The sequence below is a fragment of the Hydra vulgaris genome, chromosome 09, assembly GCF_038396675.1.
Source record: "Hydra vulgaris chromosome 09, alternate assembly HydraT2T_AEP".
Lineage (NCBI taxonomy): Eukaryota > Metazoa > Cnidaria > Hydrozoa > Anthoathecata > Hydridae > Hydra > Hydra vulgaris.
In genome coordinates this window covers 33,056,047-33,082,828 of record NC_088928.1, presented here as the reverse complement: position 1 = coordinate 33,082,828, position 26,782 = coordinate 33,056,047, and the positions used below count along the sequence as shown (strand labels likewise).

Genomic DNA, 26,782 nt, shown 5'->3' with positions numbered 1-26,782 from the left:
TGGAAACAACATAATATAAACATATGTACCAACTATAAACACAATGTATATATTTACCCTTATATAAACATATTTAAACACATTTATAAAACAGTTATATAAAACATAAACACATACACAAACAATAAAAAAACGCTTTACATTATTATAAAAACACATTGATAAAACAGCTATAAAGCACATATTACCACATACACATACTTATCAAAAAGTGTATATGCAAACAATAAACATATATAACTTGAATTGTGCAAACAAATTTTTTTAAAATGACATGAGAAAATTTAAAAAGAGTCAAAGTAAACAAAATATAAATATATATATATATATACATATATATATATATATATATATATATATATATATATATATATATATATATATATATATATATATATATATATATATATATATATATATATACAAACAATACTCTTTACCTTTATTTTTATTTTTCATAAGAACGTAATCCTCATAACAAAATTTAACTTTTACATTTTGTGACATGTCATGTCAGTGTTGGCACAAAATTTTAGTTTGGTTTTCTAAACTTTCTAAAAAAGAACAAAAATAGTTAATAGCATTGCAGAATTTTCAAAGTAGTAATAACCAGTTTTATGGAAATAGCATTAGTATAACTTTTTTGCTTCATAAAATAATGCATAAAACATAATTAGGCCTCATCCATACCCCTATTTTCCTTCTAAAAAAAAATATAAGCTCAATAAAAACAAAACTGCTCAAAAAAATAAAGCTAAAAAGAAAACTAAAACAAACTTAATGTAGACAATTTAAAAGATTAAAAAGAGTGATCGTTTCTACTTTATGTCTAATAAAAATGTTATATATAAATTGCTAAACTATTTTCTATACTTACTTCAATTACAATATGATCTTAATGGTAATTATTTATCTTAATATGATTCTTTATGTAATATTTCTAAACTAATAAATAATAATTAAATTTCAAAAGGTAAAAAGTTTAAACTCGCTTGATAGATCTTTCTTTAATGATTGCTTGCATTTTGAGAATGCGTTTTTTCAAATTCAAAAAAGCCTAGTAGCTAATTAAAACTACTTTAAAAACGAAAGCGAAATGACGTTGAACGTTGAACTTTTTACAATATTAATATTAAGATAAACACAAATGGAAAATTTGTGGTGATCTGAAAAGTCATTGCTATACTTTTAGGAATGCAATAAGAGTATACTAAAAACTGCTGCTTTTTGTGTATGTGGGATAGTACAGACAGAAGTTCACATTTTATAAAAGAAGACTGGCCTGCAAGTCTTCTTTTATATAATGTGAATTGCAAATTCACATTATATAAAAAAAGATTTGCAGCAAATCTCATCTCAGCTTGCCTACAAATCTCAACACAATAACTTCATCTTATGAAGTTGATGAGTGTCAACTTCATAAGATGAAGTTGACACTTCACTAAAATTATTTTTAATTTTTTTAATCTTACTTTTTAGTTTGATAATGCCATCAATGTTGTATCAAATAACAGCAGTTTGCGTGCAATAATTCTAAGAAGTATTGTTCCTGGTGTTTTTTGTGCTGGTTAGCAAATTATTTAAATATGTTTATAATTTCTCATTAAGTTTATAACAATTTATTAAACCAGGCTTAATTGTGTTATGTTTAAAATGCTTTTTGTAAGAATAAAACTATTAAAAATCATTAAAACAATGTTGTACTTGCAATTTTTAGTTTTTTTACATCTTAATTTTAGACCTAATATATATTCAGTTTCTCAGAGTTTATACATTAAAGCAAGTCTTCAGCAACTTTTACCATCATTAAACACATATATTGCTATGCTGAATGTTTGCAGTAATTGGTGATGAATTCAATGTGTCTTCAGACAAGTTGGAGCTTTCTGGCAGTTATCAACTTGATTTCTTCTTTAAGATTACCAAAATCGTTTTTCCTAAAAATATGTTTCTTTAACCAAAATTTTGTGCCAATTGATACAAACAAACTTACAAGCTTCTTCTAGTTGTTCTCTAGATGAGTTAACAAGAAAATAACCTATTTTGCTCTTGAATTACATTTTACATAATGAAAAAATGGTATTAAGAAAATTAACTTAAGGTATTATGGTGTCATCATATTATCCTAAATTTTTGTAGTTTTAAGAAGAACTATTGTTGTCAAATGTTACTATAAAAGTTTTTGTAATTTTTAAGTAAAAGTTGAACAAAAGAGTAATGTAAATCAGATGAGGTATATATTCCTGGACATACAGAATCAATGACCAACCTTTAATACTCTGTTCAGATCATGATGTTGACATAAAACATACATCAAACATTAAGTCCCCAATTTTTTTTTTCCTTTTTTTTTTGTAGTTAAATTACTACACTTTTTAATTTAAGACATGAACAGTTTTTTTTATCAAAACTAATTAAGCATTTATATCTACATATTATTATTAAAACTAACTGTTTACATCTATATATTATTATCAAAACTAATTAAGTGTTTATATCTACATATTATTATTAAAACTAACTGTTTACATCTATATATTATTATCAAAACTAATTAAGTGTTTATATCTACATATTATTATTAAAACTAACTGTTTACATCTATATATTATTATCAAAACTAATTAAGTGTTTATATCCACATATTATTATTAAAACTAATTAAGTGTTTATATCTATATATTATAACTTTTTTTTTTGTCAAATATCCATTGAATCAGTCTTCAAATCAGTTAAATCAAAGCAATTACAATGGGTTACTTGGATAAAGTTTACAATAAAAATTTTTGCCACAATTTTCTCAGTTCAAAGCAAATATTTTTGATTCAACTTAAATTTTACTTTTTTAAACATACAAATGATATGAATCTTTTGAACCATGTAGCTTTAAAATCATGTTAGAATCTTTTGAGCCATGTAGCTTTTGAACCATGTAGCTTTTGAACCATGAATCTTTTGAACCATGTTAGATGGTATTCTTTTAAACATACAAGTGATATGAATCTTTTGAACCGTGTGGCTTTAGATAGCATTCTTTTAAACATACAATTGATATGAATCTTTAGAACAGTGTAGCTTTAGATAGAATTTTTTTAAACATACAAATGATATGAATCTTTTGAACCATAAAGCTTTAGATGGCATTCTTTTAAACATACAATTGCTATGAATCTTTTGAACTATGTAGCTTGAGATTCTTTTAAAACTATTCAAGTTGTCAAAGCTGTCTTTTTTTTTTCTTCTTGTTTTTGCTTAATAAATTCTTTGATTGCTTTTATGACATTCTAAAAAACTGAAATTGGGCAAAAGAAGTATTGCTCAAGGTGAAAGATGGCAAATTTTTGCTCACATCAAAGAAGGAACCAAAAGTAATAGAGAAATTGCCAGGTTAATTGTAGTTTCTGAGAAATTCGTTCGAACAACGAAGCAAAACTTTCTTCACACTGGTGGTGCCAGCAAGAAAACAAGGCCAGGTAGACCCTTGTCAATCACCAGAAAGGACGATAGTGTCCTTTTTAGAGCTGTCAGAGCTAATCCAAGAATTAGTTACAAAGAATTGACTACAGAATTCAATACAATGCGAAATACATCTATTTCTCAAAGCACAGTCCGCCAAATACTTATCAAGTACAAAATTGGAGTCGACTCTGCTTTGAAGAAACCGCTCCTGCGTCCATATGATAAACAAAGGAGACTGAAATGGTGTTGTGAAAGAAGGTGTTGGACAATAGAGCAATGGAAAAACATTATGTGGAGTGATGAGAGTAACTTTGAGCTTACCAATCACAAATCTAACATAACAGTCAAAAGAATGGCTCACGAAAAGTATTACGCCAGGTACATTAGACCGACTGTACAAAGTGGAGGAGGCTCGATAGGAAAACTGGTCATGCTTTAGTTACAAAGGTGTTGGTATGTGCCAAACATACATTGGAAGAATCAACTCCAGAATATACGTAGAAGTACTGGAAAACAACCTAATTCCATCAATTGACCTGCTTATGCTCAATGATAAACCATGGAAACTTCAACAAGATGGCGATACTGCACATACTGCATACTATACAAAGGAGTGGTTCAACGATAATGATATCAAGACAATACCAAGGCCTCCATAATCACCTGATTTGAACCCGATTGAAAACATTTGGGCTTGGATTGACCGTGAATTGGCAAAGGCTTAAATTTCCACACTTGGCCAGCTGATGGACGTCCTTAAGGAGACCTAGTATAGGGTCCCAGAAGCGATATGCAAAAATCTTGTTGAGTCTATGCCTAGAAGAGTTCTTAGTTGTATTAAAGCAAAAGGCGGATACACAAAATGTTGATTGGTTCATAAATTATGCCTCCTAATGTATTGTCTAAATTTATGAATAATTTTTTTTGTTATATTTTTTTAATACCATGTAGTTGTACCTAATTATTACTTGGTATTTGTATTTTTTTTGTAAATTTTTTTTAAATTTTGTATTCTGTATATCTAATAAATAGAAAAAAAACTAAACCTAAATTTTTTTTTGTTCTTGTTTTATTGTTAAAAAACTAAAAAATTCTATTCTTAAATATGAGTGCGTTTAAATTTATGAAAACCACTGTATAACATAATGCCTTTTAAAATAGCTATAATACAACATAATTTAAGAAAGTGTGTTTGCTTTGATGCATTACTTTTTTTTAAATATCAAGTCAAATAACAAATACATTAATGCAATATACATAAATACTCATCTAGTAATGCTTTAGGTTTCATTTCATAGTTTTTATGATTTTTTAAGTTTTTGAAAGTTTATTAAAATTGTTTAAAATCAAAATGCAAATACATTTCAGATATATGCAGATATATTTCAGATACATCTTGAAAAAAATATTGCAATAATTCTGGTATTTTTTACTTGTTTAGTGTTTTACTTGCTTGTTTCATTCCACAATGACACATTTTAATAGCCTGTTCTTGTACCAGTTACCAATCCACAGTTCTTTAAATGGTGTATATAAGTGGAAGTATTTTTTTTAACTTGAGTTGATTTTCTGAAGCTAAATTAGCATGCAGGTTCAAATGTGAACAAAAGATAAAGACTTGTTTAAAAAAATATGGAACTCTGAAATTGGACAATTAAGACAAGAAAAAAATATTTAGGAGTAAAAATACTAAAAAAACCTGATGTGATTCAAAAAAGTTCTAGAAAAATAAGACTATTGATCTATAGCTTCGAGAAAAATAAGGCTATTGGTCTATAGCTTTAAGAATTGTTGTTTAACATGATGAAGAGTGTGCATAAGATAATCAGCTTTTCTGGCAAATAATAAATGTATTTGTGGTAAAAAATTTCTTATGAAAAATAACATTAAAATTCTGAATTTTTACATAGAGCTTTACTTTAAATTTTTGAGCATATCATTCATTATCTAAAAAACAGAAAATTTACTTTAAAATTTTATTTTCCACTTTGACATTAAAATCAAAAGGCTTTGTTTTTAAAAACTAATGATTAAATGTGTTTTATAAAATAGCAAAAAGGTAGCAAAAAAAGCAAAAAAGGTTATAATTTAACTTATTATGCATTTCTACACATACATGATTGTTTGGAATGTTTTCTCTTTTAACAGTTGTCTTCCTTTGCTTTGTTGGTAAGTCTTTTTAATTAATCTTACTAATAGGCCGTTTAATGGATTTTTTTGATAGCCTTAACCGATAGCATCCGAGGCACTTATTATTAGCATCCATTCTACTTTCTATCCAAGATATCAAACCAGTTGAATCATTTGTTTCAATCAGCTCCTAATAACTGAAATTGTACTTACATGCATATACAATTAAATTCTTGCATAAGTAGGATGTTCAGCTCTTTTCACATCCATTTGTTTAATTAAACATTGATTTTTTGTATAGTCTGTTGGTATAATTAAACATTGAGTTGTGGAAGGAAGCAAGTCTAATTATTCAACTAACTTGTAGTTTGTTTGTAAAGCCTTTTGGTTTACATTATTTTAAAGACGCTTTCTGGTAACATTTCTGGTTGTATTTTTTATTATTCCAATGGAATCTGTAAAACTCCAAAATTACTTGCTTCCACTTTTTTCAAAGACCACTATAGTGTCTTTTTTTTAATTCCTGATTCTGCATGATATTTGATGTTATCTTTTGTTTTAATTACTTTTAATTCTCTGAAAATCTTTTTGTTATTTTTCTATTACTTTTTATTATTATTTTTTCTACTATTTTTCTATTTTCATGGTGCCATTCATTGTACCTATTATTTGACTATACTTTGTTGATTAGCTTACTTTTGACCTCTATGTATCTAAACTTTTAGATCTTATCAAATTATTTAAAAGACTTTAAATGTGACTAAACTAAAATCATAAGCAATTTTATGGAACCTTTTATAAGAAACTGTCACGTAAAAATTAAAAATAACAGTTAAGATATAAGTAGAATGGAAGTTAAAAATCTTTGTCTTTTTTTTTTTTTTTTTTTTGCAACATTTTCTATAATGTTTTTCATATTTTTTGGTAAAACTAAGATAATGGAAAAATAAAACATAAAGTGAACTTGTTAGTGACATGTTAGTTGTAGAGAAATGGGCTTCCTGTTGTGCAAAAAAATAATTTAATTTAGTGTGATTAAAATAGGTGCAGACTTGAAAGAAAGACAAGCAATGAGTGAAGCAGATGTTCCAAAGTTTGTCTCAAAAGCTCGCATGCTATTTCAACGCTTTAGTGAAATTCCTGTGCCAACTATCGTATCTATTGAAGGTGCTGCCTTAGGAGGAGGTCTGGAGCTTGCATTAGCTTGTGATTTGCGCGTTGCTTCTTCCACTGCCAAATTAGGTTTACCAGAAACAAAGCTTGCAATTATTCCTGGAGCAGGTAGTATCAACAATTTGTATTATTGTTTATAAAACATTTATAGTTTTTAGAAGATTTATATGGTGGTTTTAGTGTTAATTTGACAGATAATTTTTTTCTGGGCATTTACGGAACTTCGGAAATTCACTTAAAAATCTTTTAAGTTTCCTGAAATTTTCCAGATGTTTTTTGCAATCGGTTTGTGATAAAAGTATATAAAATTTTAAAACAAAATTTTAATTCATTTAAATTAATTATTTCAAATACTGAAAAGTTACTTTACCTTCTTTTTCCTTATACTTTAACTTTACTTTACCTTTTTGTAAGAAGTTAATTGATGTAAGCTCCATTTTAAAAGTTTATAACTTTTTTTTCTCTCAATTTTTTTTTGTCTAAAACCTTTTTTATAACTATCTAGAAGAAAAAATTAGAGTTATAAGTTCTTGTAATTTGGAAAACTATAAAATGTAAGTAAAAATTAAAATGACATTTCTGAGATTGACAAAAATGTTAAAAACAAGTTTTAATAATAATGCAAACATTTTAACGTAAATAACGCAAACATTTAACAACTGTAGAAACTGTATATAAATGTGCATATTCAGGTAGTTTGTCTTCATTTTGTCTAAGCATTGCTTTATTTCATATTTATAATCTTATTTTTTATTATTTTATATTCTCACTAGTAATTAGTTTTTTTTTTGAATTATTTAGTTTTTTATTTATTTGTTATTTTTGATCACACATGTAAAATGTGTATAGCATGATTGATTAGAGCAAACAACGTGTATAGCATGATCAATTTGAGCAAACAATGCGTGTAGCATGATCAATTGTCAACCTGATAAACTAAAAGTTCATGGTTCAATTTAAGCTATAGGATATTATGTCATCTTCGTGTTTTTTATTAAATTACTTTTAAACCTTATGCATGGGTCATGATTTTCACTTAGGAGTCTAAGTTTATCATTTATGTTACATGCACGGTACCTATATTCTGTTGTTATTTTTTTATTATACGCTTTACTATAGTGTCTTTATTATGTTCTAAATATGTTCAATATATCTTTTAAATTTTTTTTATCCTTCCTCTCTTCTTTCTTTTTTCCTTATTTCACTTGGCTTGACAGCTTAGTCCTTTGATGCATGTTTTTGCATTTTTTTTTAAATAGTAAGTTGTAGATACGAGCTCTTGTTTCACAATAATATACTTAAATTTGTTACACTAAACTCTGTGCATTGAGTTTAAAGTATTTATTGTCTTTAAGCAAACAAAAAGCAATTAGTTAAAATATATGATATTGCTAGTTATCTTCAGAATAAAATAAACATTTTAAAGATTTTACAAAGAAAGATATTTTAGTACTTTTTAGTTACTTTGTTCCACTCATTTCCAACTTTCTAGAATTTATCCACAATCATTCACCAGTTTGTTGACCAAAGAATTTTGTAGGCTATTTAAAAAAAAATTTTACCAGGTTTTTCCGATATTTTTATTTAAAATTCCAGGATTTTCATTAGGTTAAAAATTCTATGATATGATGTGATGTGATCTTCAATATTTTTATAACAGTATAACAGTTTGTTGTTACTTTTTTTCTGTTATTCTATTTGAAAAAAAAGTTATTCAATTAATTTCAAATAGTGATCACAAATTTAAAATGAACTTTTTACTTTCTATTAGATTGTAATTTATTTTTATTTTTTTTATTGATTGTTAATTTCTATAGTTTTAAATTGATATAAATTAGCAAATTTTTCAGGTGGAACTGTGCGTTTACCACGAATAATTGGAACACCTCTAGCTAAAGAATTAATATTTACTGGACGTGTTCTAAAGGCTCTTGATGCTGAAAAAATTGGCTTAATAAATTATGCTGTTGAACAAAACCACTATGGTAATGCTGCATATTTAAAAGCACTTGAATTAGCTGAAGAAATTTTGACAAGTGGACCTGTGGCATTGCGTTGTGCCAAAATGTCTCTTAACAGAAGTACAGAGGTGAAATTAATATAAACTATTAAAAATGACTGTCCTAACTAACTTACTAACTGTCCAGACCCGTAGAATATGGGTCTTAGTAAATCTATTCCACACCAACCTCTTCTATACTTACTTTTTACTTCAATATTTTGTAGTAAGAGGTAGAAAAATAACTATATACATATAGAAAGACTATACTTATTGTTTACTTTTTAAAGATATGAAAAAAAAATTTCTATTAAAATTAACTTTAATAAACTTTAAAAGTTTCGGAAGCTGTTGCGGGAATCGCTATCTATCAACAAATTGGATATTAGTACTTGTCTAAATAATGTTTAGAATACCCGCTTGAAATGTGTTAAATAATTACCATCAGTATATAAAGTTCCAAAAAACACGAGGAAATAACAAACTTACCATGACCCATATAATAAGGTCATGGTAAGTCTATTCTACATCAACCATTTTAATAATTTCACTTTATTTCAATAAATTTTAAAAAAGAGCAAAATATAAAAATCTTTGTTTTGAGTTAACGATTAATGTTCAATATTTTTTAACTTCTTATTGTAAACTTCTATAAAAAAAAAAAAATAATAAACAGGGATGGACCTTATTATTTTTTTCAGACAATCCGGTACTTATAAGGATTCTTTCTTGTTAATTTTGAAGAAAATTAAAGTTTGCATGTAAAATCTTATTTCTTTAAGAAAGAAAGTTGTCTCTTTAATGTGTGTTAAACATGCAGACTTAACTAATTACCTAAGCACATTAATAACATAAGTATCTCTATCATGACATATGCGCAACAAGTTTCGAACAGTGTTTTTTTATGTTTTTAGAAATTTCTAAAAGCTTTTTGATGTTTTAAGAAATTTTAAAAAGCTTTTTAAAAAATTCTATCCCTTTTGTTTGTTATAGTATATGTAATATCTTTTTGTTTGTTATAGTATATAATATCTTTATATATAAAATGCATATAATAGCCAGAAAGTTTTTTCTAGAAAATTGAAAAAAATTAAGTGTGTAAGCAAAAGGATTTAAACCCACGTTCAAAATCATTTCAACCACTTTGGCATGCTATATCATCTTTTAACACTGTTTAATAAGCAAAAGACTTATTACACTTTATAAAACGACATTTAAATGCTATAAATCAAAATTAATGAGATGTTGCAATGAAATTTTCAAGTAAAAGTAAATCTGTAAAATTTGATATATATTTTTAATAATTTACAGAACTTGAAGTTTACATGTTAGATATTTGCATAGACTTTCATTCACATAGATAAATTACAAATCATTACGGATTGAGGTTTCAAAAAATTGCTTACACTACTGTCTATAATTATTTGAATGGTCTTATTTTTTGATATAAGATATCACTGTTAAATTTACTATTGGGCGAAAAACTGAAAACAAAATTTACCTGAATTATATGTTATCTTCCTATTTATTAGGTTTACAAATATAGTTAATATAAAGTTAGATTAGTTTATAATTTACTTGCCTATTGTTCACCCTTAGTGACAATAGCCACCATATATTTTCTTGGTAATCTACTTAACAACTTATCCAATTTATTGAAATCAATTTTATGCCACTAACTAATAAGTTTTTTCCACATCTTATGCATCATTTAGCATTAGCTTTTGACATTACTTTTAATTAATCCCATAAAAATCTGATAGGATAGAGATCGTTTGATTGGGGAGGCTAAATCATTTTATTCAATAGTTGATCATTCGTGAACTCAGTCAAATAACTTATACAGTGTTCTGAAGAAAATGTTTTGGATTTAAGCTTTAAGTCATATTTTTCTAAAAAAAATAATTGCTTTTCCATTAATCCGACTTTCCAAAGGAATAGCATGACTTTTTAAGTGTATTTTTACAATTTTACTTGTGGCATTCTGGCCAAAACAGCCCCACACCTTAACACTACTACATCCATCAAGTTTTACAGTTGATAATACACACTGTTACCATACATTCAACAATTTTTTTTTCCAACGATCTTCTCTTGAAACCAAAGATTTAAAACCTCAACACATTGGTCATGTTTACAGTTGTTGATGGTCCATCTTTCATGTAGTTCACTTTAGCATTTTTATTATTCTTATGGTTTTTATCAAAGCATTTCAATCAAAAAAAATTTCAAATTATTTAATAGTGCAAAAATAAACATAAAAAAAAAATTAAATAAAAAATAGCATTTTTAAAAAAGGTTAAGTTTATTTGAATAATTATAAACGGTCGTGTAGCTTTGTAAAATAAAAGATATATTTCTATTTACACAGTTATTAGCAAATTAACAAAACATAACAATTTTTAATAGTTTTCAATTGTATGTCTATATTGAACAAATGCATCATTTGATTAATCTCAAAAAAGTAATCAAATTAAAAAAAGGAAAAAATACACCAAAAAAAAACTGATACTGAAACTGATAAAATGATAGTTGTTAGAGCACCAAAGTAGAACTGAAGGAAATAAAATAACAACTAAATTTAAAATGTTTGTAATACATAATATTTCCAGTTAAACATGAAAAATAACTCTACCATCATGAGATAATAAAGGTAAAATTGTAAAAACAAACAAAAAAATAAGAAAAATAAAAAAAGAATATAGTAAAATGTTTATTTTTATTAAAAATAACATCCTTTCATTAAAAACATAATAAAGTACATACACAGTGAAAAATTGGTTTTAAGTTCTTATACAAATTTATTGTAAGTACTTATTAGATACTCCCCCTCCTTCCCAATTCTCCCCAAAAAAATTGATTATTATGAAAATTATCAACTGCAATTTAAAGTATTCACAAAATCTTAACTGAAAAAATATTATTTTGACATGGAGAATCAAATCTTTTAATATTTTGCATGTTCTGCTGACTAAAATTTTGGTGGTGTTTAGTGTAGAAACAAGAAAGAAAATCTTTTTCGAAAAAAAAATTATATTAAAACAACTTAGTGTTAAAAAACAAGAAACAAAATTTGTATTTTTTTTACAGATTTATTTATTTACAAACAAAATTTAACAACAAAAAAAAAAGGTCAATAAATATACATATTAAACTAAAAACATCTAATTACATTTTCTAATTGTAGATGTAGTTAAGTATTTTACTTTCGGTAAGGATAATACTCTTCCCCTTTAATGAAATGAGGGGGAATCTTTTCACCTTTTCTGGGCTCACACCCTGGTGCACTATAGGATGTTGGCCTTTATTATCATCTCAATAGCATATAAACACTTCATAAGTAAGCCTAAAAATAAAAAAATTAACAATTGAAATAGCTGAAGGATATTTTAGTTTCATACTTAATTATAAAACCTACAAATCATTTATTTACCAGTTATAGATAAGGGTGGTGCAGCAGCAATTGTTGCTGGGATTGCTACAACTTTATTGACTATAATAAATATCAAAAGAATACAGGTAATCAAATTAAAAATTAAATACAATTTAAAGCAATCAAACCATAAGTAAAATATCTCATAGAGTAGAATAACATAATTATATTAGAAAAAATTAATTTTTTTTCTAATCAGTTTTAAAGATGAAGATAGATTAAAAATTAAAACCTACAATATGTGATAAGCTGTGGCACTAAAATTAAAATGACAAACAAAATATTGTTATTCACCTTTAATCATTTTGTACAAAAAAATTTAAATCCAATAAAAAATAAAAAACAACTTACTTATATTTAAAATAAGATCATCTTTAGCTTCTATAAAATTAACAGTCTGTCAAGATTTAATGCATCACCTACAAAACAGTTTCATTAAGTAAAACATTAAAAAGTTAAACTTTAATAACTTTTTAATGTTTTACTAATTTTTTAATCTGTTTTAATAAAACAGATTAAAAAATTAAAAAACACATACTATTTATAAATAGAAGTATATTTAATAATTATATCATTTATGATAATGATAATAGAAAACTTAATGGTATTTCAAGAAATATAAAAACTTACTGTGTACACATCTTCAATGCCTTGTGCATTAACAGTTAATAGTGTTCGAGTTGATTCTTCCAATATTATACAGAGTATAATACTATTTTGATGGTTATCTAAGTTTTGTCATTGTTGCGCACTCGGTTTAGAATGTTAACGGGGGGCGTAGTTAAATAGCTATAAAATTTTATTACTCCTTATCACCTTAATATTAGGTAATTTAACTTTTTATTATTTTTAAAAATAATACATTTAATAAAATGATTTATTTTAAATATAAAGTTAGTGGTATATAAAGGTGTTGTTTTCTCTAAGAATGTACCTGATAAACAATATATTGGCATAACAGAGGGTGAATGGAAAAAAATTTTGTCAATCATAAGCAATCTTTTAAAAATAAAAAGTATTCAAAAGACACCATGCTGTCAAAATATATATGGGAATTAAAAGGTAAAAATATTGATGATTTTATACTGAATTGGTCCATCCTTAAAACAGCGCCTGCATATAACAATATTTCCAAAAAATGCATACTATGCATACAAGAAAAATTTGAAATAGTTACACATGCAAACCAAGAATGCTTATTAAACAAAAAAATCGGAATTAATTTCTAAATGTAGGCACAAAAATAAGTTTCTCCTAAAAAACTATAAAAATAAATGAGCACAATTAATAGTTACATTAAATCCCCTTTTTAAAAATATTTAAAAAAAAAAAAATCATTTCTAAAGAATTCTTTTTATAATAGTGTCAGCAAATTCCACAAATGTGTGAAAATTTACAGTTGTTAAGACATTTGCAACTTTCTGTCATTTAATTTTTGGTATAAATTAAAGTTTTATTAATTTGATCATTCATTTCTGATCAGTCTCATTATTGATAAAACACAGTGTTAAAGGAAAAAAATTTTATTAAATGATTTTCTACTAATTTATATATATATATATATATATATATATATATATATATATATATATATATATATATATATACATACATATATATATATATACACCATATACATACATACACAGTTAAATATAGTTAATTTTAATGTTGTTTTTATTTTAAATCTTTTTTTAAAACTGTAAAAATAATATTTTAGTTCATGTTTCCTCATGTGCACATGTAATATAAAAGTATGAAGATTGTTTTTATTTAAATAAAATGTTTTTAAATAAAAAGATTGTCACTTCTTTTACAATTAGTATAAATAAAATTATTTTAATAAATTTGCAACATGCATGCATTCAAACATTTCATTTAAAGGGATCCAAAACCTCCAAGACATATTGTGTTCATACTTAAGAGAATGATCAAAAAATGTTTGGGTTAAATTTTTTGATTAAAACAAAATAATAAATGCATACCAAGAAAAACTAACTTTTTTATTTTAGTCGAAGCTTCCCTTTTCTGTTTTATTGTAGGCCAAAAACTCAGCATAATATACACCGCAATCTACAGACTTGATAATTTGTTCAGGCGCATTTTATTCCTAAGAGTTTCAGTACATGAAGTCATTGATATTTTTGTTTGTGTAAAAGATTGATTATGTAAACATAATTGTTTGCTGTTATATGCATTTTTATATATTTAAAGTATAAAAATGCATATAACAGCATAAACTTTTTTTAATTTTTATTTTGGCAACAAAAAAAAAATGGTTTTCTTTAATATAATTTGAAGTCTAGAAAAAATAACAGACCATATAATCAAATTAATTTGTATCCTGTAAATGAGAAGTAAAAAGTAAAAATATTTGTTTTATATTACGATCATAGCTATTAAAGTTTCATTTTGTTCTAGGTTGATATTTATTCAGGCTTGGCATTTGAAGAGTTCTGCTATGCTCAGGTTGGGTTTCAATTATATATTCTTAGCCAAATTTTAAATAGTTTATAATTTTTTAGTTAAGATTTTCTTTAAATGCTTTTATTCATTTCATTTATGATGGTATTAATGGTTGACGGTTTTACAGTCAAAAGCAAATATCGAGGGTTGTATTGTTAGATGACCAGTCCTTGTATTTCTGACAGAAAGCCATACGGTCTCTAAAATATTAGTCTAAAAAAATGTTTTGAGAATGACAAGATTTTTTTAATGGAAGCTGGATTTTTAAATGAAGTTGTTTACACAAACGTCTTCTAATTATCACAACACTTGGTGCAAACCAGTGGTTGTACTTATAGATGAAATTTCAGAAGGACTGGCAAATGGATATGTTTTTGCATAACGATGCAATTATCTACTCTTTCAGTTGTCACTAATGCAATTATCTACTCTTTCAGTTGTCACTTTTAGTCTTCCAGTTCAGGCTTTGCTTTTAAAATTATTAGATTCACAAAATCATTTCAATGTTTTAATGATGCACTAATGTGTTACATTAAAACATGCAGCAATAACAGTCAGTGTAAACCCTGGGTCAACCATTGTTCGCGTAGAATAGCCATCTATAAATCATAATTAAATTTTTCACTAAAATAACAACAAACTATGATTAAAAGAAAATTAGTAATTTAAAAAACATATTATCTACACATCCAATATTACCACTTAAAATTTTGAATGTAAAAAATAATTTTTAAACAAATATTTTAAATTTTTCTCAAATTTTAAAAATGTTCTAAAGTTTTGATTGTGACTGTACATATCTAATATTTTTTTTATGATTAAAAGAAAAAAATAAATTCTTTAACATATATTTCAATGCTAATATTGATATTTATACTCCAATGACAATATTTCAAACATTATAAAGCACATAATGTTAAGCACATAACTGTTTCTTTAAAACTTCATATTTTTATTGAAAGGAATTTTGTAACTTGAAGAAACTATTTTCCTGCAGAGTTCATAACCTCCCTTGTAAATATTAGGTGAATATCTACAAGGGAAGTTACAAACCTGCTTGAACCATTTTGAGTTGGCAGATGTCCCAATCACAAACAATAATAAAACTGCACTTTGCTGTGTTTTTTGCATGAAAATTAGGTAAAAATTAAGTTTTAAACTGCATGAGAGCATTTCCATATCTGTGCGTTATTTTTTCTTTTTCTTTGTTTTTACAATTATAAGCTGGGACTGGAGATCGCCAATTTTATTATTATGAAAATAATAGACAACATATTCGAGTTTCCGTGCGTAATTTTTGGAAATGCAAAATAGTTATGCACAGAAAAAGTAATTTTGGGTCCCATGAAATATTTTTTTATAAAAAATATTTCTAAGGACCCAAAAATTAGTTCAATTTACATAATTTTTTAAATTATGTGAGTTTGAATTAAAAGAGTTTTTCTTTCAAAGGTTTACTAAGAAGTTCTGAAAGGGCCCAAAAATTAGTCAGTAGTTAGTAGAATTGATCTATTCAATTATAGGAGTTTGAATTACATGAAACCAACTGTAATACATTCTGTCAATTGTTTCCTTGCTCTTTAGTTCTATTCTTTGCTTTCTAGTAACTTCTAACTTAATAATGTTTGCTTGTTCTATCTTAATAGTGGTTGCTTGTTTTAACTTAATAGTGGTTGCTTGGGAGCCTTGTTGGGATTAAACTTGATTTTTTTTTTAATGATCTTTTATTTTGTAGCTATTACTACTGTAGATTGTAAAAAAATTACTTGAACACTCCAATAATGTTATACTTTAATAAAAATATTAGCATTATGAGTATTTTTCCAAACCACACAACTGTGATTATTAAATTATTGTGACGTTAAATTAAAAAAAAAAGTGTGACAACAAATTAAAAAAAAAAAGATTTATGTTTTTTAAACCAAAGATAAGTTATCTTTGGTTTAAAAAAATTAAAGTCTTTCTATAGTTACTGAAATTATTCATCATAGTTTCTTTTTCTTTTTTCTCTTTCAGATTGTTCCTACAAAAGATAGAGTTGAAGGGCTAACTGCTTTTAAAGAAAAGAGAAAACCAATCTACCGAGGCGAATGATTTTAGTTTTAATATGAATAATAAAATTTTTATTCATTCTTAATTTAGCAATAAAAAGGAGTAAAAAATATTTTATTGTGTTTTGCTTTGATCAATTTTTTTTTTTTTTTTTTTTTGTTATTCACCTCCCCAAGGTCGAGAAGGCCACTACAGATGAGGAGGCTTCTAAATAGTGGTTATAACCCTCTCTCAACTCTAAAACTCCGAAACACGAACCTTGATGAACAAGACCACTGCGCGGAGAAACAAGTTGAGCGCGGTACTACCAGGGACGTGGTGGGGATCGAACTTGGAACCTCTCGCTTATAAAGCGAGCGCTTTACCACTACACCACTACCGCATTTATGTTGTTAATTCACAACAAGAAACTTTTTTTTATAAAAATGTTTTCCAGCAGTTGGTTATGGTTCAGGCAAGTTATATTTATGTGGAAGAAAATCTATTTATTATTTGTAAAAAAACAACAAATATTGTTAAATATAAAAATAAAACTAGTTAAAAATGGTGTTAAATATAGCATTAGCAAAGATGTATGAAGTTGTGTTTTTGCAAAAATTTTGTTATTTAAATGAGTAAAATAATGATAAATGACACACAAAAGTGTCATTTATCATTACATTATCAAAAGTTTTACAAATACTTATACCTTGTATAAATATTTGTAAAACAAAATATGTGAAGTTATGCATGCACTTATACATACGCTTGTCTATTAAATAAGGCTCAACTGGCCTTGAAGAGCACTAAATTATTAAATTTTTATTATAAAATTTTTTTCTAAATTTAGTTTTAGTTTACTTTTTTTTCCTATTTTATTTCTTTTTCTTTGGTCCTTTTATTTTTTTACTTTATATTTGATATTACATTTAATATATTACAATTAATAATACATTTGATATTTTTATTTTTGGTCTTTTTATTTTTTTATTATTAATTTAATATTACAGTGATCAACAATATAAAAAAGATTTTTTGTATATTTGATTTTTTTTGTTGTTGCTTTATTTATATATATATCAATACTGGAACTACAGAAATTTTAAAATTATCTCTAATATTGAAAATATTAGCAAAGATTCTCTTTCATATATTTTGCAATGCTCAAAACCTAAATTAGGAATATTTAAACAGAACTTTACTATAAATGTTATAAAGACACTTCTATCTGTATAATAGTTTTCTGTAATGATAGTATTGCAGAATATCATGCCCTGTTTTCTATTGCCGCTATATCTTGATAGAAACATTCACTATGTTCATCCCTAACTCCACCACAGTTTTCAGAAAAAAAGCTCAAATAAGAGTGAATCTTCAAAGACATGTTGCAGCCTAATTTTTGGTATGCTAAGAGAAGTCTCGTCACAAGTTCTTCAAAGTTATCAGTTTTCTTGTTTCCCAAAAAGTTTTCAACCACAAGTTTGAAAGATTTTCAAACAAAATACCTCTTAGAAACTGATATAAATGTTCATCTTCCAGAAGTTCATGTACTTGTGGACCAGTAATTACAGCTTCCATTATTTTGGCTTCACTCAACCTTGTTAATTTCTTATTGAAGTATTTGAAAGCCTGATCATCTTGGCTCATTCTCCTTGCAAAATTCTATGTCCCAAATTTATATGTAATGGTGGTAACAAAACCATCTTGGGGTCCGCTAGTATGACCCTCCAGATAATTTTAGGAGGACCATACTTTAGTTTAATAGTAGTTAAACTATGCTCTACTATTTTACTCACAGGAAAAAAAAAAATTGGTGTAACCCAGTTGCTTTCCCAGCAAGATGGCAACTACTTTAAGATCCCTACAGATCAGCCAGTGGTGCCATTATAGTGAATAGAGTGGACATGGAGCTGCATGTTGACATAAGACTCCTTCATATGAACAATATATCCAACAGATTGTATTTAATTTCCATCATGTAATAACACTGCTTTTAAATTTAGTTTAAGTGTCAGTAAAGATTCTCTACTCTTCAAGTTTACACTCAATATTGAGTGATTTCAATAGCCCATTGATCTTATGGAAAAATATAAAGTCATTTTTCATACCAAATAGCTGAGGTAAATCCTTTCTTCATTCTTCTGTAGCAGATTTTACTGCTGTAGTCTGGAGGCCAGAATTTCTGCTTTGTTCTTTGATAAATCCAGAACTCTGATCTAGTCACCTAATTCGTTCTGCACAATCCTGTGTTGGTCTTCTCTAAAAAATAAAATCAGGATCTTCCATTATTGATGGTTCGGGTAATTTTGCTCTAGCATGATCTGATTCTTGATCTTCAGATTCCAGAGAATAATCTGCTAGTGGATCAAAAATGGGAAGTTCTCTATGAGATGCTGGCAAATTGCAGATGATTTGTTGAGATAATTGACACTCCGTTCTTTCTTTTTGAACATTCAATGCTGTAGGGATGGCACCATGCAAAAATAACAGTCTGTGATATGATTAATTGACTCCTTCCAATTCATAAGAATAACAAAATGAATTGAGCAACCCTTCCGATTGATCTAGTTCTGGAGGTTAGAAGCACAGATATTGCACATTCTTGTTCTCCAACCTTGCATCGAAAGTAGCAGTGATAAGCCTACCTAATCATTGTTGTAAAAGAACATTTTTTAAGTTGCTTTACCACACACATAAAAAAATTATCAACTCTTTTGACATATTTTTGATGAATTTTAATATAATGAATGCTAACTGGCACAAAAAAACTCATATACACTACTCAAAAAATGGTCTGTTCTTGACTCATAATAGAAGATATTTAATCAGTTAATGGATCAGTAAGTTGTTGTAAATATGATGACTCAGCAAGACTGAAATGAAAATAAACACAATGTTCAATAAAAAAAATAAAGCAAAACCTAATATATAATAAAAACCAAATCTAAATATAAATTTTTTTAATGTCATATTCTTTTTCAGCACAACAAAATTAAATATGGCTAATTTCATCACCGACAGATTTTGGCTCTTGACCAGTGTTATTTTAAATTCAAAATTTAACATTTAATTATATTTACAAATATGAAAGCCAACAAAAATGTATATTAATTTTGTTGTATATTTTTTATTTTTTATTTTAATAAACTAAAACTTTTAGATTAAGTAAAAATAATTTTTTGTTAAAATATCAACATTGTCACATTGTCAACTACTATTTTTAGTTTTATTGCTAATCTTTGTTTTTAAGTTTTATTTTAAAAGGTATTTCTAAATTTTGTTTATAATTGTTAATTTTTTCACTTTATGGTTAGTTAAATAACTTGTAAAAAGTATATAGTTTATTAAAAGTTGATTGTTAATATTTTGAAATCTGAATGGAATTATGTAGTTGGTTGTCGTTGGAATTATGTGATTGGTTGTCTCTGAAAAAAGGTAAGATTTTTATCAGCTTTTAAAAAACGTTTTTATAAAATGTTTAGCTTAAAATTATTTTTTGATTTTTTTTGTTATTATTATTCATTCTTTTTTATTCTATTTATTTTAAAGTTATGGTTTGATTGCTTGTTTGGTTGAAATGAACAGTCCATATGTGCGTGGTGGATTCAAAGGTAACAGAGGAAAGAGCTATGGATGGAGACAAAAAAAAAGTGGATATTTATCTAAAAATATCAAAGGAGGTAGTTATATAAATTTATAATAAAATATTTAAGCTCGCATATTTGACTATGTAAGTATTTTAGTCTACGACTGCATATATATCTTGTATTTATGGCTACATTGTAATATTTGAAATAAATATTTAGTATTACTTTTTTGTTATTAGTTTTAGATTCTTTACAGAGTTCATCTCAGAGATCACAACCAATTAACTTTAATCATAATATAGGATGTCCATATGCAAAGTGGGAACTTTATTTCAAAAATGAATGTAAGATTTTAGAAATTTTTTATTAAAAAATTTTTCAGATTGTCATAGTATGCTGTACAATTCAGATTGTCACAGTATACTTTACAATTCAGATTGTCACAGTATACTGTATAATTCAGATTGTCACAGTATACTGTACAATTCAGATTGTCACAGTATGCTAAACAATTCAGATTGTCACAGTATGCTGTACACAATACAAAATAGTTTATTCAAAAATTACAATATTAAGTTTCAAATTACCTGAAACAATTTATTTTTCATTTTTATTATTCAGGTTACAAAAATGATATTTAATAATACTTATTTTGTCATTTTAAAATTTTTTCAAAAATGGGTTTGTATTATTATTATCTTTTTTGCTAATTCTTTTTTTTTAAATCTTGTGTTTGCATTTGATGGTTTTGTGACCTATCACTACGAACTTCTTAGATCTAAGATCTCAGGATGTTAATATTTAATGTTTTTTTTGTGTTAATTTTTTTTAACAGCATACAATCCTGAATCTGAGCTAGCTGACAAAGTGTTTGTTTTATACCAATATTTTGAAACATGTGCGTCTGAATTTCAGGTAGTTTTTTTGAACTTTTTGAATAATTAAAAAATGGATTTTCATAACAAAATAAAATGCCATCTGCTTTTTTATCTCATGACAGGATGAAATTGAGGAAAAACAAGAAGTTCATCTAGATTATCAAACCATGTTGAACAATCCAAGTAAAAACTGTTATATGTACAAGAAGTAAAATCAAAAAAAAAAATGTTATGCCTACATGACAAGTATATGTAGTATATGTATGGGACCTATATACATACATACATATGTACATACATACATACATACATACATACATACATACATACATACATACATACATACATACATACATACATACATACATACATACATACATACATACATACATACATACATACATACATACATACATGCATACATACATACATACATACATACATACGTACATACATACGTACATACGTACATACATACATACATACATACATACATACATACATACATACATACATACATACATACATACATACATACATACATACATACATACATACATACATACATCCATGCATACATACATACATACATACATACATACATACATATGCATGTATGAATGTAAGTTTTGTGTGTTGTAGTAGAGTATCCAATTGTATCTAATGAGCTGTATCAGATGTGTAAGAGAGGTTTATCAGAGCTGTAGGTTTAAACAAAGTCTTTTAATTCACAATTTATAAAAAACTTTTAATAAATGTTTTAGTTTAATTTTTTAATAGCAAAAGTTATTTTGAATCTCTTAAGTTCTTCAACTCTCAAGCAGAAGTCGAAGTTCTGTAACATCTTTTTTATGATTCTAATAAAGTAAATTTGAAACTTTCATTACACTTTTAGTACACTTATGATACACCTCTCTTGCATCCCTATTTTGTAGTTATAGAGTTATGATACACCTCTCTTGCATCCCTATTTTGTAGTTATAGAGTTGTAAAAATGATGTAAAGTAAAAGTGTAGTTAAAGATTGTAGCAACTGTAGAGAAAATGCTTTTTGGTCTAATAAAATATTGAACATATAAAAAATGTATTATTAGTACTGTTGGAAAAGTTTCCTTCGTTGAAAAAAGATATTTATGAAGATCCAGAAAAAATTTTAGCAAGCATTGGAGTGACATTGCATCAGGTATTAACAACTATGAAAGTACAAGTTTTAGTTTTTTGCTTTGATGTTGTTTAAGTTTTAAATTTATCTTATTTTTAATTTTAATATAATTGCATTTTTTTGCACAGAAAATGTATTTTACAGTTAATGTAAAATAGCAACTATCTCCAAGTTGAACAGTTTGAACTGTTTATATCTATATCCTGAGTTTAAAGCTAAACATTTTTCTTTTTAAACCTGGTGTTAAGTAGTATTAAACTGTTTACATTTGTTTATAATATTTTAATTTGTAATATAATTTCTTTTAAGGTACTTTTAGATGAGCAGATAAAAGCTGATAAGCAAACTTCACATGTTTTTCCACATGTCCCATTTATTAATATACGTTTAATAAACTTTGAACCTGTCACAGCCTTTAAAAATCTTAAAGCAAATTCATACGGTAATTATTAAATTATTTCATATGGTACACTGTTTATTTCATATGGTACACTATGTATTTTATATGGTACACAATTTATTTCATACGGTACACTGTTTATTTCATATGGTACACTGTTTATTTCATATGGTACACTGTTTATTTCATATGGTACACTGTTTATTTCATACGGTACACTATTTATTTCATACAGTACACTATTTAATTATAATTATTATTCATCAGAAAAATTTTTGCTATAACAATATATTTGTTCTTTTATAGGTAAATTAGTATCTGTGCGTGGAACTGTTGTTAGAGTTAGCAATGTAAAACCAATCGTAACTAAGATGGAGTTTTCATGTAATAGTTGCACTGAAAACCAGGTGAGATAGTTTTAGCTTTAAAAATTAGATTTGTTGCATATTTTAATTTATTTATAGTATTTTAAAACTTTTTTTGTAGGTTATCTGTCTGTCTGAAGGCAAATATGCTGTTCCAACAAAGGTTTTTCTATTTGTATAATAACAATGAAAGATTTTTTCATAAAATTTAACAATTTTAAAAAGTTAAAAAAAAACTTTGCGTTTAACAAGAGTTTTACAATTTTTTTGCCAAAAAACAAATGTTTTAGTCACTTTAATAACAGTTCAGCCAAAAACAAAAGTTTTAACAACATTTTAGAAACATTTAAAAACCTAAAAGCTTAAATTCAAACCTTAAAGTGATCCCAAACCTCTAAGACATGTTGTGTTCATATTAAAGAGAATGATTAAAAAAATGTTTGGGCTAAATTTTTTTGATTAAAACAAAAGAATAAATGGGTACAAAGAAAAACTTTTTTATTTTAGTCAAAGCTCGCCTTTTCTGTTTTGTCGTAGGCCAAATAGTTGTCTCAGTTACATGAGTCTTAAAATGAGACAAAACACAAATAAATTAAAGTAATATTAAGAAGTTAAAGCATTGCAGGTTATTTGAAATAACTTGCAATGCTTTTACTACTGCAACTTCAAAAGTTCAAAAAAATAATACTGCTGTTAAAGTGCGCAAAACATAAAAGCAGTAACTTTCTGAATACAGATAATAGTAGCTTAAGTAGCCTAGTGTCAGTCTAGCAACCCTCGGAATTAGGGTCGGCATTCGGCAATGCCGACCTGAAAATGTTTGAGGTCGGCAAAAAATTGCCGACCTCCTTCCTATGTTTTATAGTAAGACCTTTGTATCAACTAATTTTTGCCGACCTGATGCCGACCTCTAAAAGATTGAGTTCGGAAAATTATTGCCGACCTCATTTTTCTTAATTCCAAGGGTTGGTCTAGTAATCAGGGCTGCATGTTATATTTGAGAAATATCAGCATTTCTAATGTTTCTGGGTTTAAGCGAGTTAAGTATCTGTCAAATACTGAATATCTGTATTGCCTGAGTCCTTGCATATCATCTGAGGTGTTGAAGAAGAATTTTGTGTACCATACTACGCATCTCTGAATAAACAAAATTGCAATCTTCTGCATTAACGAAAGGCCAGTATTTGTAAGAAGCAACAATAAGTGTTGATAGCTTGTGCAAAAGATTAATAATATATTTTTTTATTCAAGCTGGACAAAAAAGCTGCTTTCAAAAATACAGGTATTGTCACTGTCTGAACCATTGATCTCACAGACTGGCCATGAAAAAAGTGGTATTATGTTATATATTGTAGACTTATTTTATGTATTAGGTTATGATAATTATGTTATGTTATGAATTAAAATTATGCAAATAGTATAATTGTATGCAATATAATTATATATACATGTATATATTAGTATTAGTATTAGTAACTTAAGTTACACACAAAAACGTTTTATTGTCATTTTTTGTGTAAAGCATCTCATCTGTTGCAGGCAACAACGTTAAACGCCAAAGAATGAGAAAGCTATAGTAACTTCGGGACTGCATTTTCATTTTGCAGTTTCCTTAGATTATTAAGTTTAATTTTTTTTCAATGTATTTGTCCAAGCTATTTTTAAAAGAGTTTGTGCTTTGCTGCATGACAACATCATCTGGTAATGTATTCCAAATCGAAGCAACTCTATTGTTAAAGAAATGATACCGTTGAGCACAATTGTTTATAATTTCTCTGCAGTATTGTAAACATTGGTCTCCTCGTGGAGAGACCTTCATAGATTTTTTGTGCCAGACTACATTATTTTTAAAATTCTTTAGTTTGTATTTTTGAATTAGAGCTCCCCGTTGGCGTCTCTTTTCAAGTGATAAGCATTTAATTGCTGAACAGCGAATAGAGTAATGAAGATTGTGCACATTTTTGAATTTTCTCTAAAATTTTAATATCTTTTTTTAAATAAGGCGACCATATTGACTCTGGATACTTTAAATGTGGTCGCAATAAACTTTATAAAGTTTACTCCATATAGTAACATTTCTTGATATAAATGTATTTTTTAGAATTCCAAGCATTTGATTAGCTTTATATGATGCTTTTGTGACTTGATCATGAAATTTAAGATCAGATGACAAAATATACCTAAATCTTGTTCAGTTGTTGTTACTTCAAGCTTAATTCTCTGGTGTGTGCTAAGGTCATTTATATAGTAATCAAATTTTAGTAAATTAGAACTCCCTAAAATATGCATTACTTAACACTTACTTTCGTTGAGTTGCATTTGCCACATTCTTGTCCATTCTGTAATCCAATTAATATCACTCTGCAGTCGTTCACAGTCTTTTTTGCTTTCAATTGTGGCAAGTATCTTTGTGTCGTCAGCATACATTTTACAAACATTGTTTATCTTATCAGGCAGATCATTAAGGTATATAATCAACAAAGTAGGTCCTAACACAGAACCTTGAGGAACACCGCTAGTGACAGGAACCCAATCAGATATTGTTTCTCCTAAAACAACACGTTGTCGACGATTTGAAAGGAAAGAGTTTATCGAAGAAGAAAGTTTACCAACAATTCCTTATTTTTTCAGTTTAAATAAAGGTTTATGCGGTACTTTATCGAAAGCTTTAGCATAATCAAGGAATATAACATCTGTCGATTTTTTATTTGATTTTGCAAAGGTCATAAAATCCATAGTTTCCAAAATATTTGTGACACTTGATTGTTTGTGACAAACCCGTGTTGACAGGTAGATATAAGATTATTATGAGATAAATGTTCTGTGATTTTATCTCTAATTATTTTCTCAAGAATTTTACAAGTAACAGAAGTGAGGGAGACTGGTCAATAATTTGCTGGATCTGTTTTGCAGCCTTTCTTATATAATGGAGTAACATTGGCTTCTAACCAGGACTCTGTTAATTCAGAATGATCAATGGAATGTTGAAATAAAAGTGATAATGGTTTGGCTAATGATTTTGCACACTTTTGTAGAACTGATGGACTTACGCAGTCAGTGCCAAATGATTTGTTTGGATCTAATTTGAGTAAATGTGATTCTACTAGAGATATGATCAATGCATTAATAGGGCTTGATGATGAACGTTTAGAATTAATATAGTTGAAAAGCCTTTTTGGATTGCGTTTATCATTTGCTAAATCTTCTTCAAAGATTCTAATTGCTGAATGAGTATACTTTTTGATTTGATTACGAACTGTGTTATAAAGATTAACTAGATATGGAACTTTCCACTTTGTATCTCTATTTTTGTACCATAGTTGTTTTTTTGTTTTACTTAACTTAATAATGTCAAGTGTGATCCAAGGTTGATGCTTTTTTTGTGTGTGTTTTGATAAAGGAGGTATGAATTTAGCACATAGTTTATGATATATATCTGTCCATTTTTTGTAGGAATCATTGATACTTAAATTTTTAAACATAGAAATCCAATCATAACTATTAAAAGCTTCATTTAGTTTTGCATAGTTACCTTTTTTATAACATAATTTTGAGAAAATAAATGGGGTTGAGTAATTTGATTTTTCAATGATGAGATTCCATTTGAGCAGTAAGTGACCTTGTGTTGCACATCCAAGAGGCGGATCAAAGGCTATTTTACTTATTTTATCTGAAGAGTCTGTTATAACAAGATCCAATG

General features: G+C 26.8%; 2 protein-coding genes across 2 annotated transcripts in view; both read left to right on the top strand.

Moving 5' to 3' along the window:
- LOC100202733 (methylglutaconyl-CoA hydratase, mitochondrial) overlaps positions 1-16,824 on the top strand; it is a 29,023-nt gene extending 12,199 nt beyond the window's left edge. Inside the window, exons 3-7 of the mRNA XM_065805428.1 lie at positions 1,480-1,567; positions 6,634-6,870; positions 8,613-8,851; positions 14,616-14,663; positions 16,677-16,824. Coding sequence (XP_065661500.1) covers positions 1,480-1,567; positions 6,634-6,870; positions 8,613-8,851; positions 14,616-14,663; positions 16,677-16,754 — 690 coding nt within the window. The 3' untranslated portion in view covers positions 16,755-16,824. The remainder of the gene's footprint in view (positions 1-1,479; positions 1,568-6,633; positions 6,871-8,612; positions 8,852-14,615; positions 14,664-16,676) is intronic.
- Positions 16,825-19,990: 3,166 nt separating this feature from the next.
- Positions 19,991-26,782, top strand: part of LOC100214497 (DNA helicase MCM8) — a 37,677-nt gene continuing 30,885 nt past the window's right edge. The window contains exons 1-9 of the mRNA XM_065805427.1: positions 19,991-20,126; positions 20,241-20,371; positions 20,518-20,622; positions 21,114-21,193; positions 21,279-21,339; positions 22,250-22,338; positions 22,627-22,759; positions 23,024-23,124; positions 23,204-23,245. Coding sequence (XP_065661499.1) covers positions 20,269-20,371; positions 20,518-20,622; positions 21,114-21,193; positions 21,279-21,339; positions 22,250-22,338; positions 22,627-22,759; positions 23,024-23,124; positions 23,204-23,245 — 714 coding nt within the window. The 5' untranslated portion in view covers positions 19,991-20,126; positions 20,241-20,268. The remainder of the gene's footprint in view (positions 20,127-20,240; positions 20,372-20,517; positions 20,623-21,113; positions 21,194-21,278; positions 21,340-22,249; positions 22,339-22,626; positions 22,760-23,023; positions 23,125-23,203; positions 23,246-26,782) is intronic.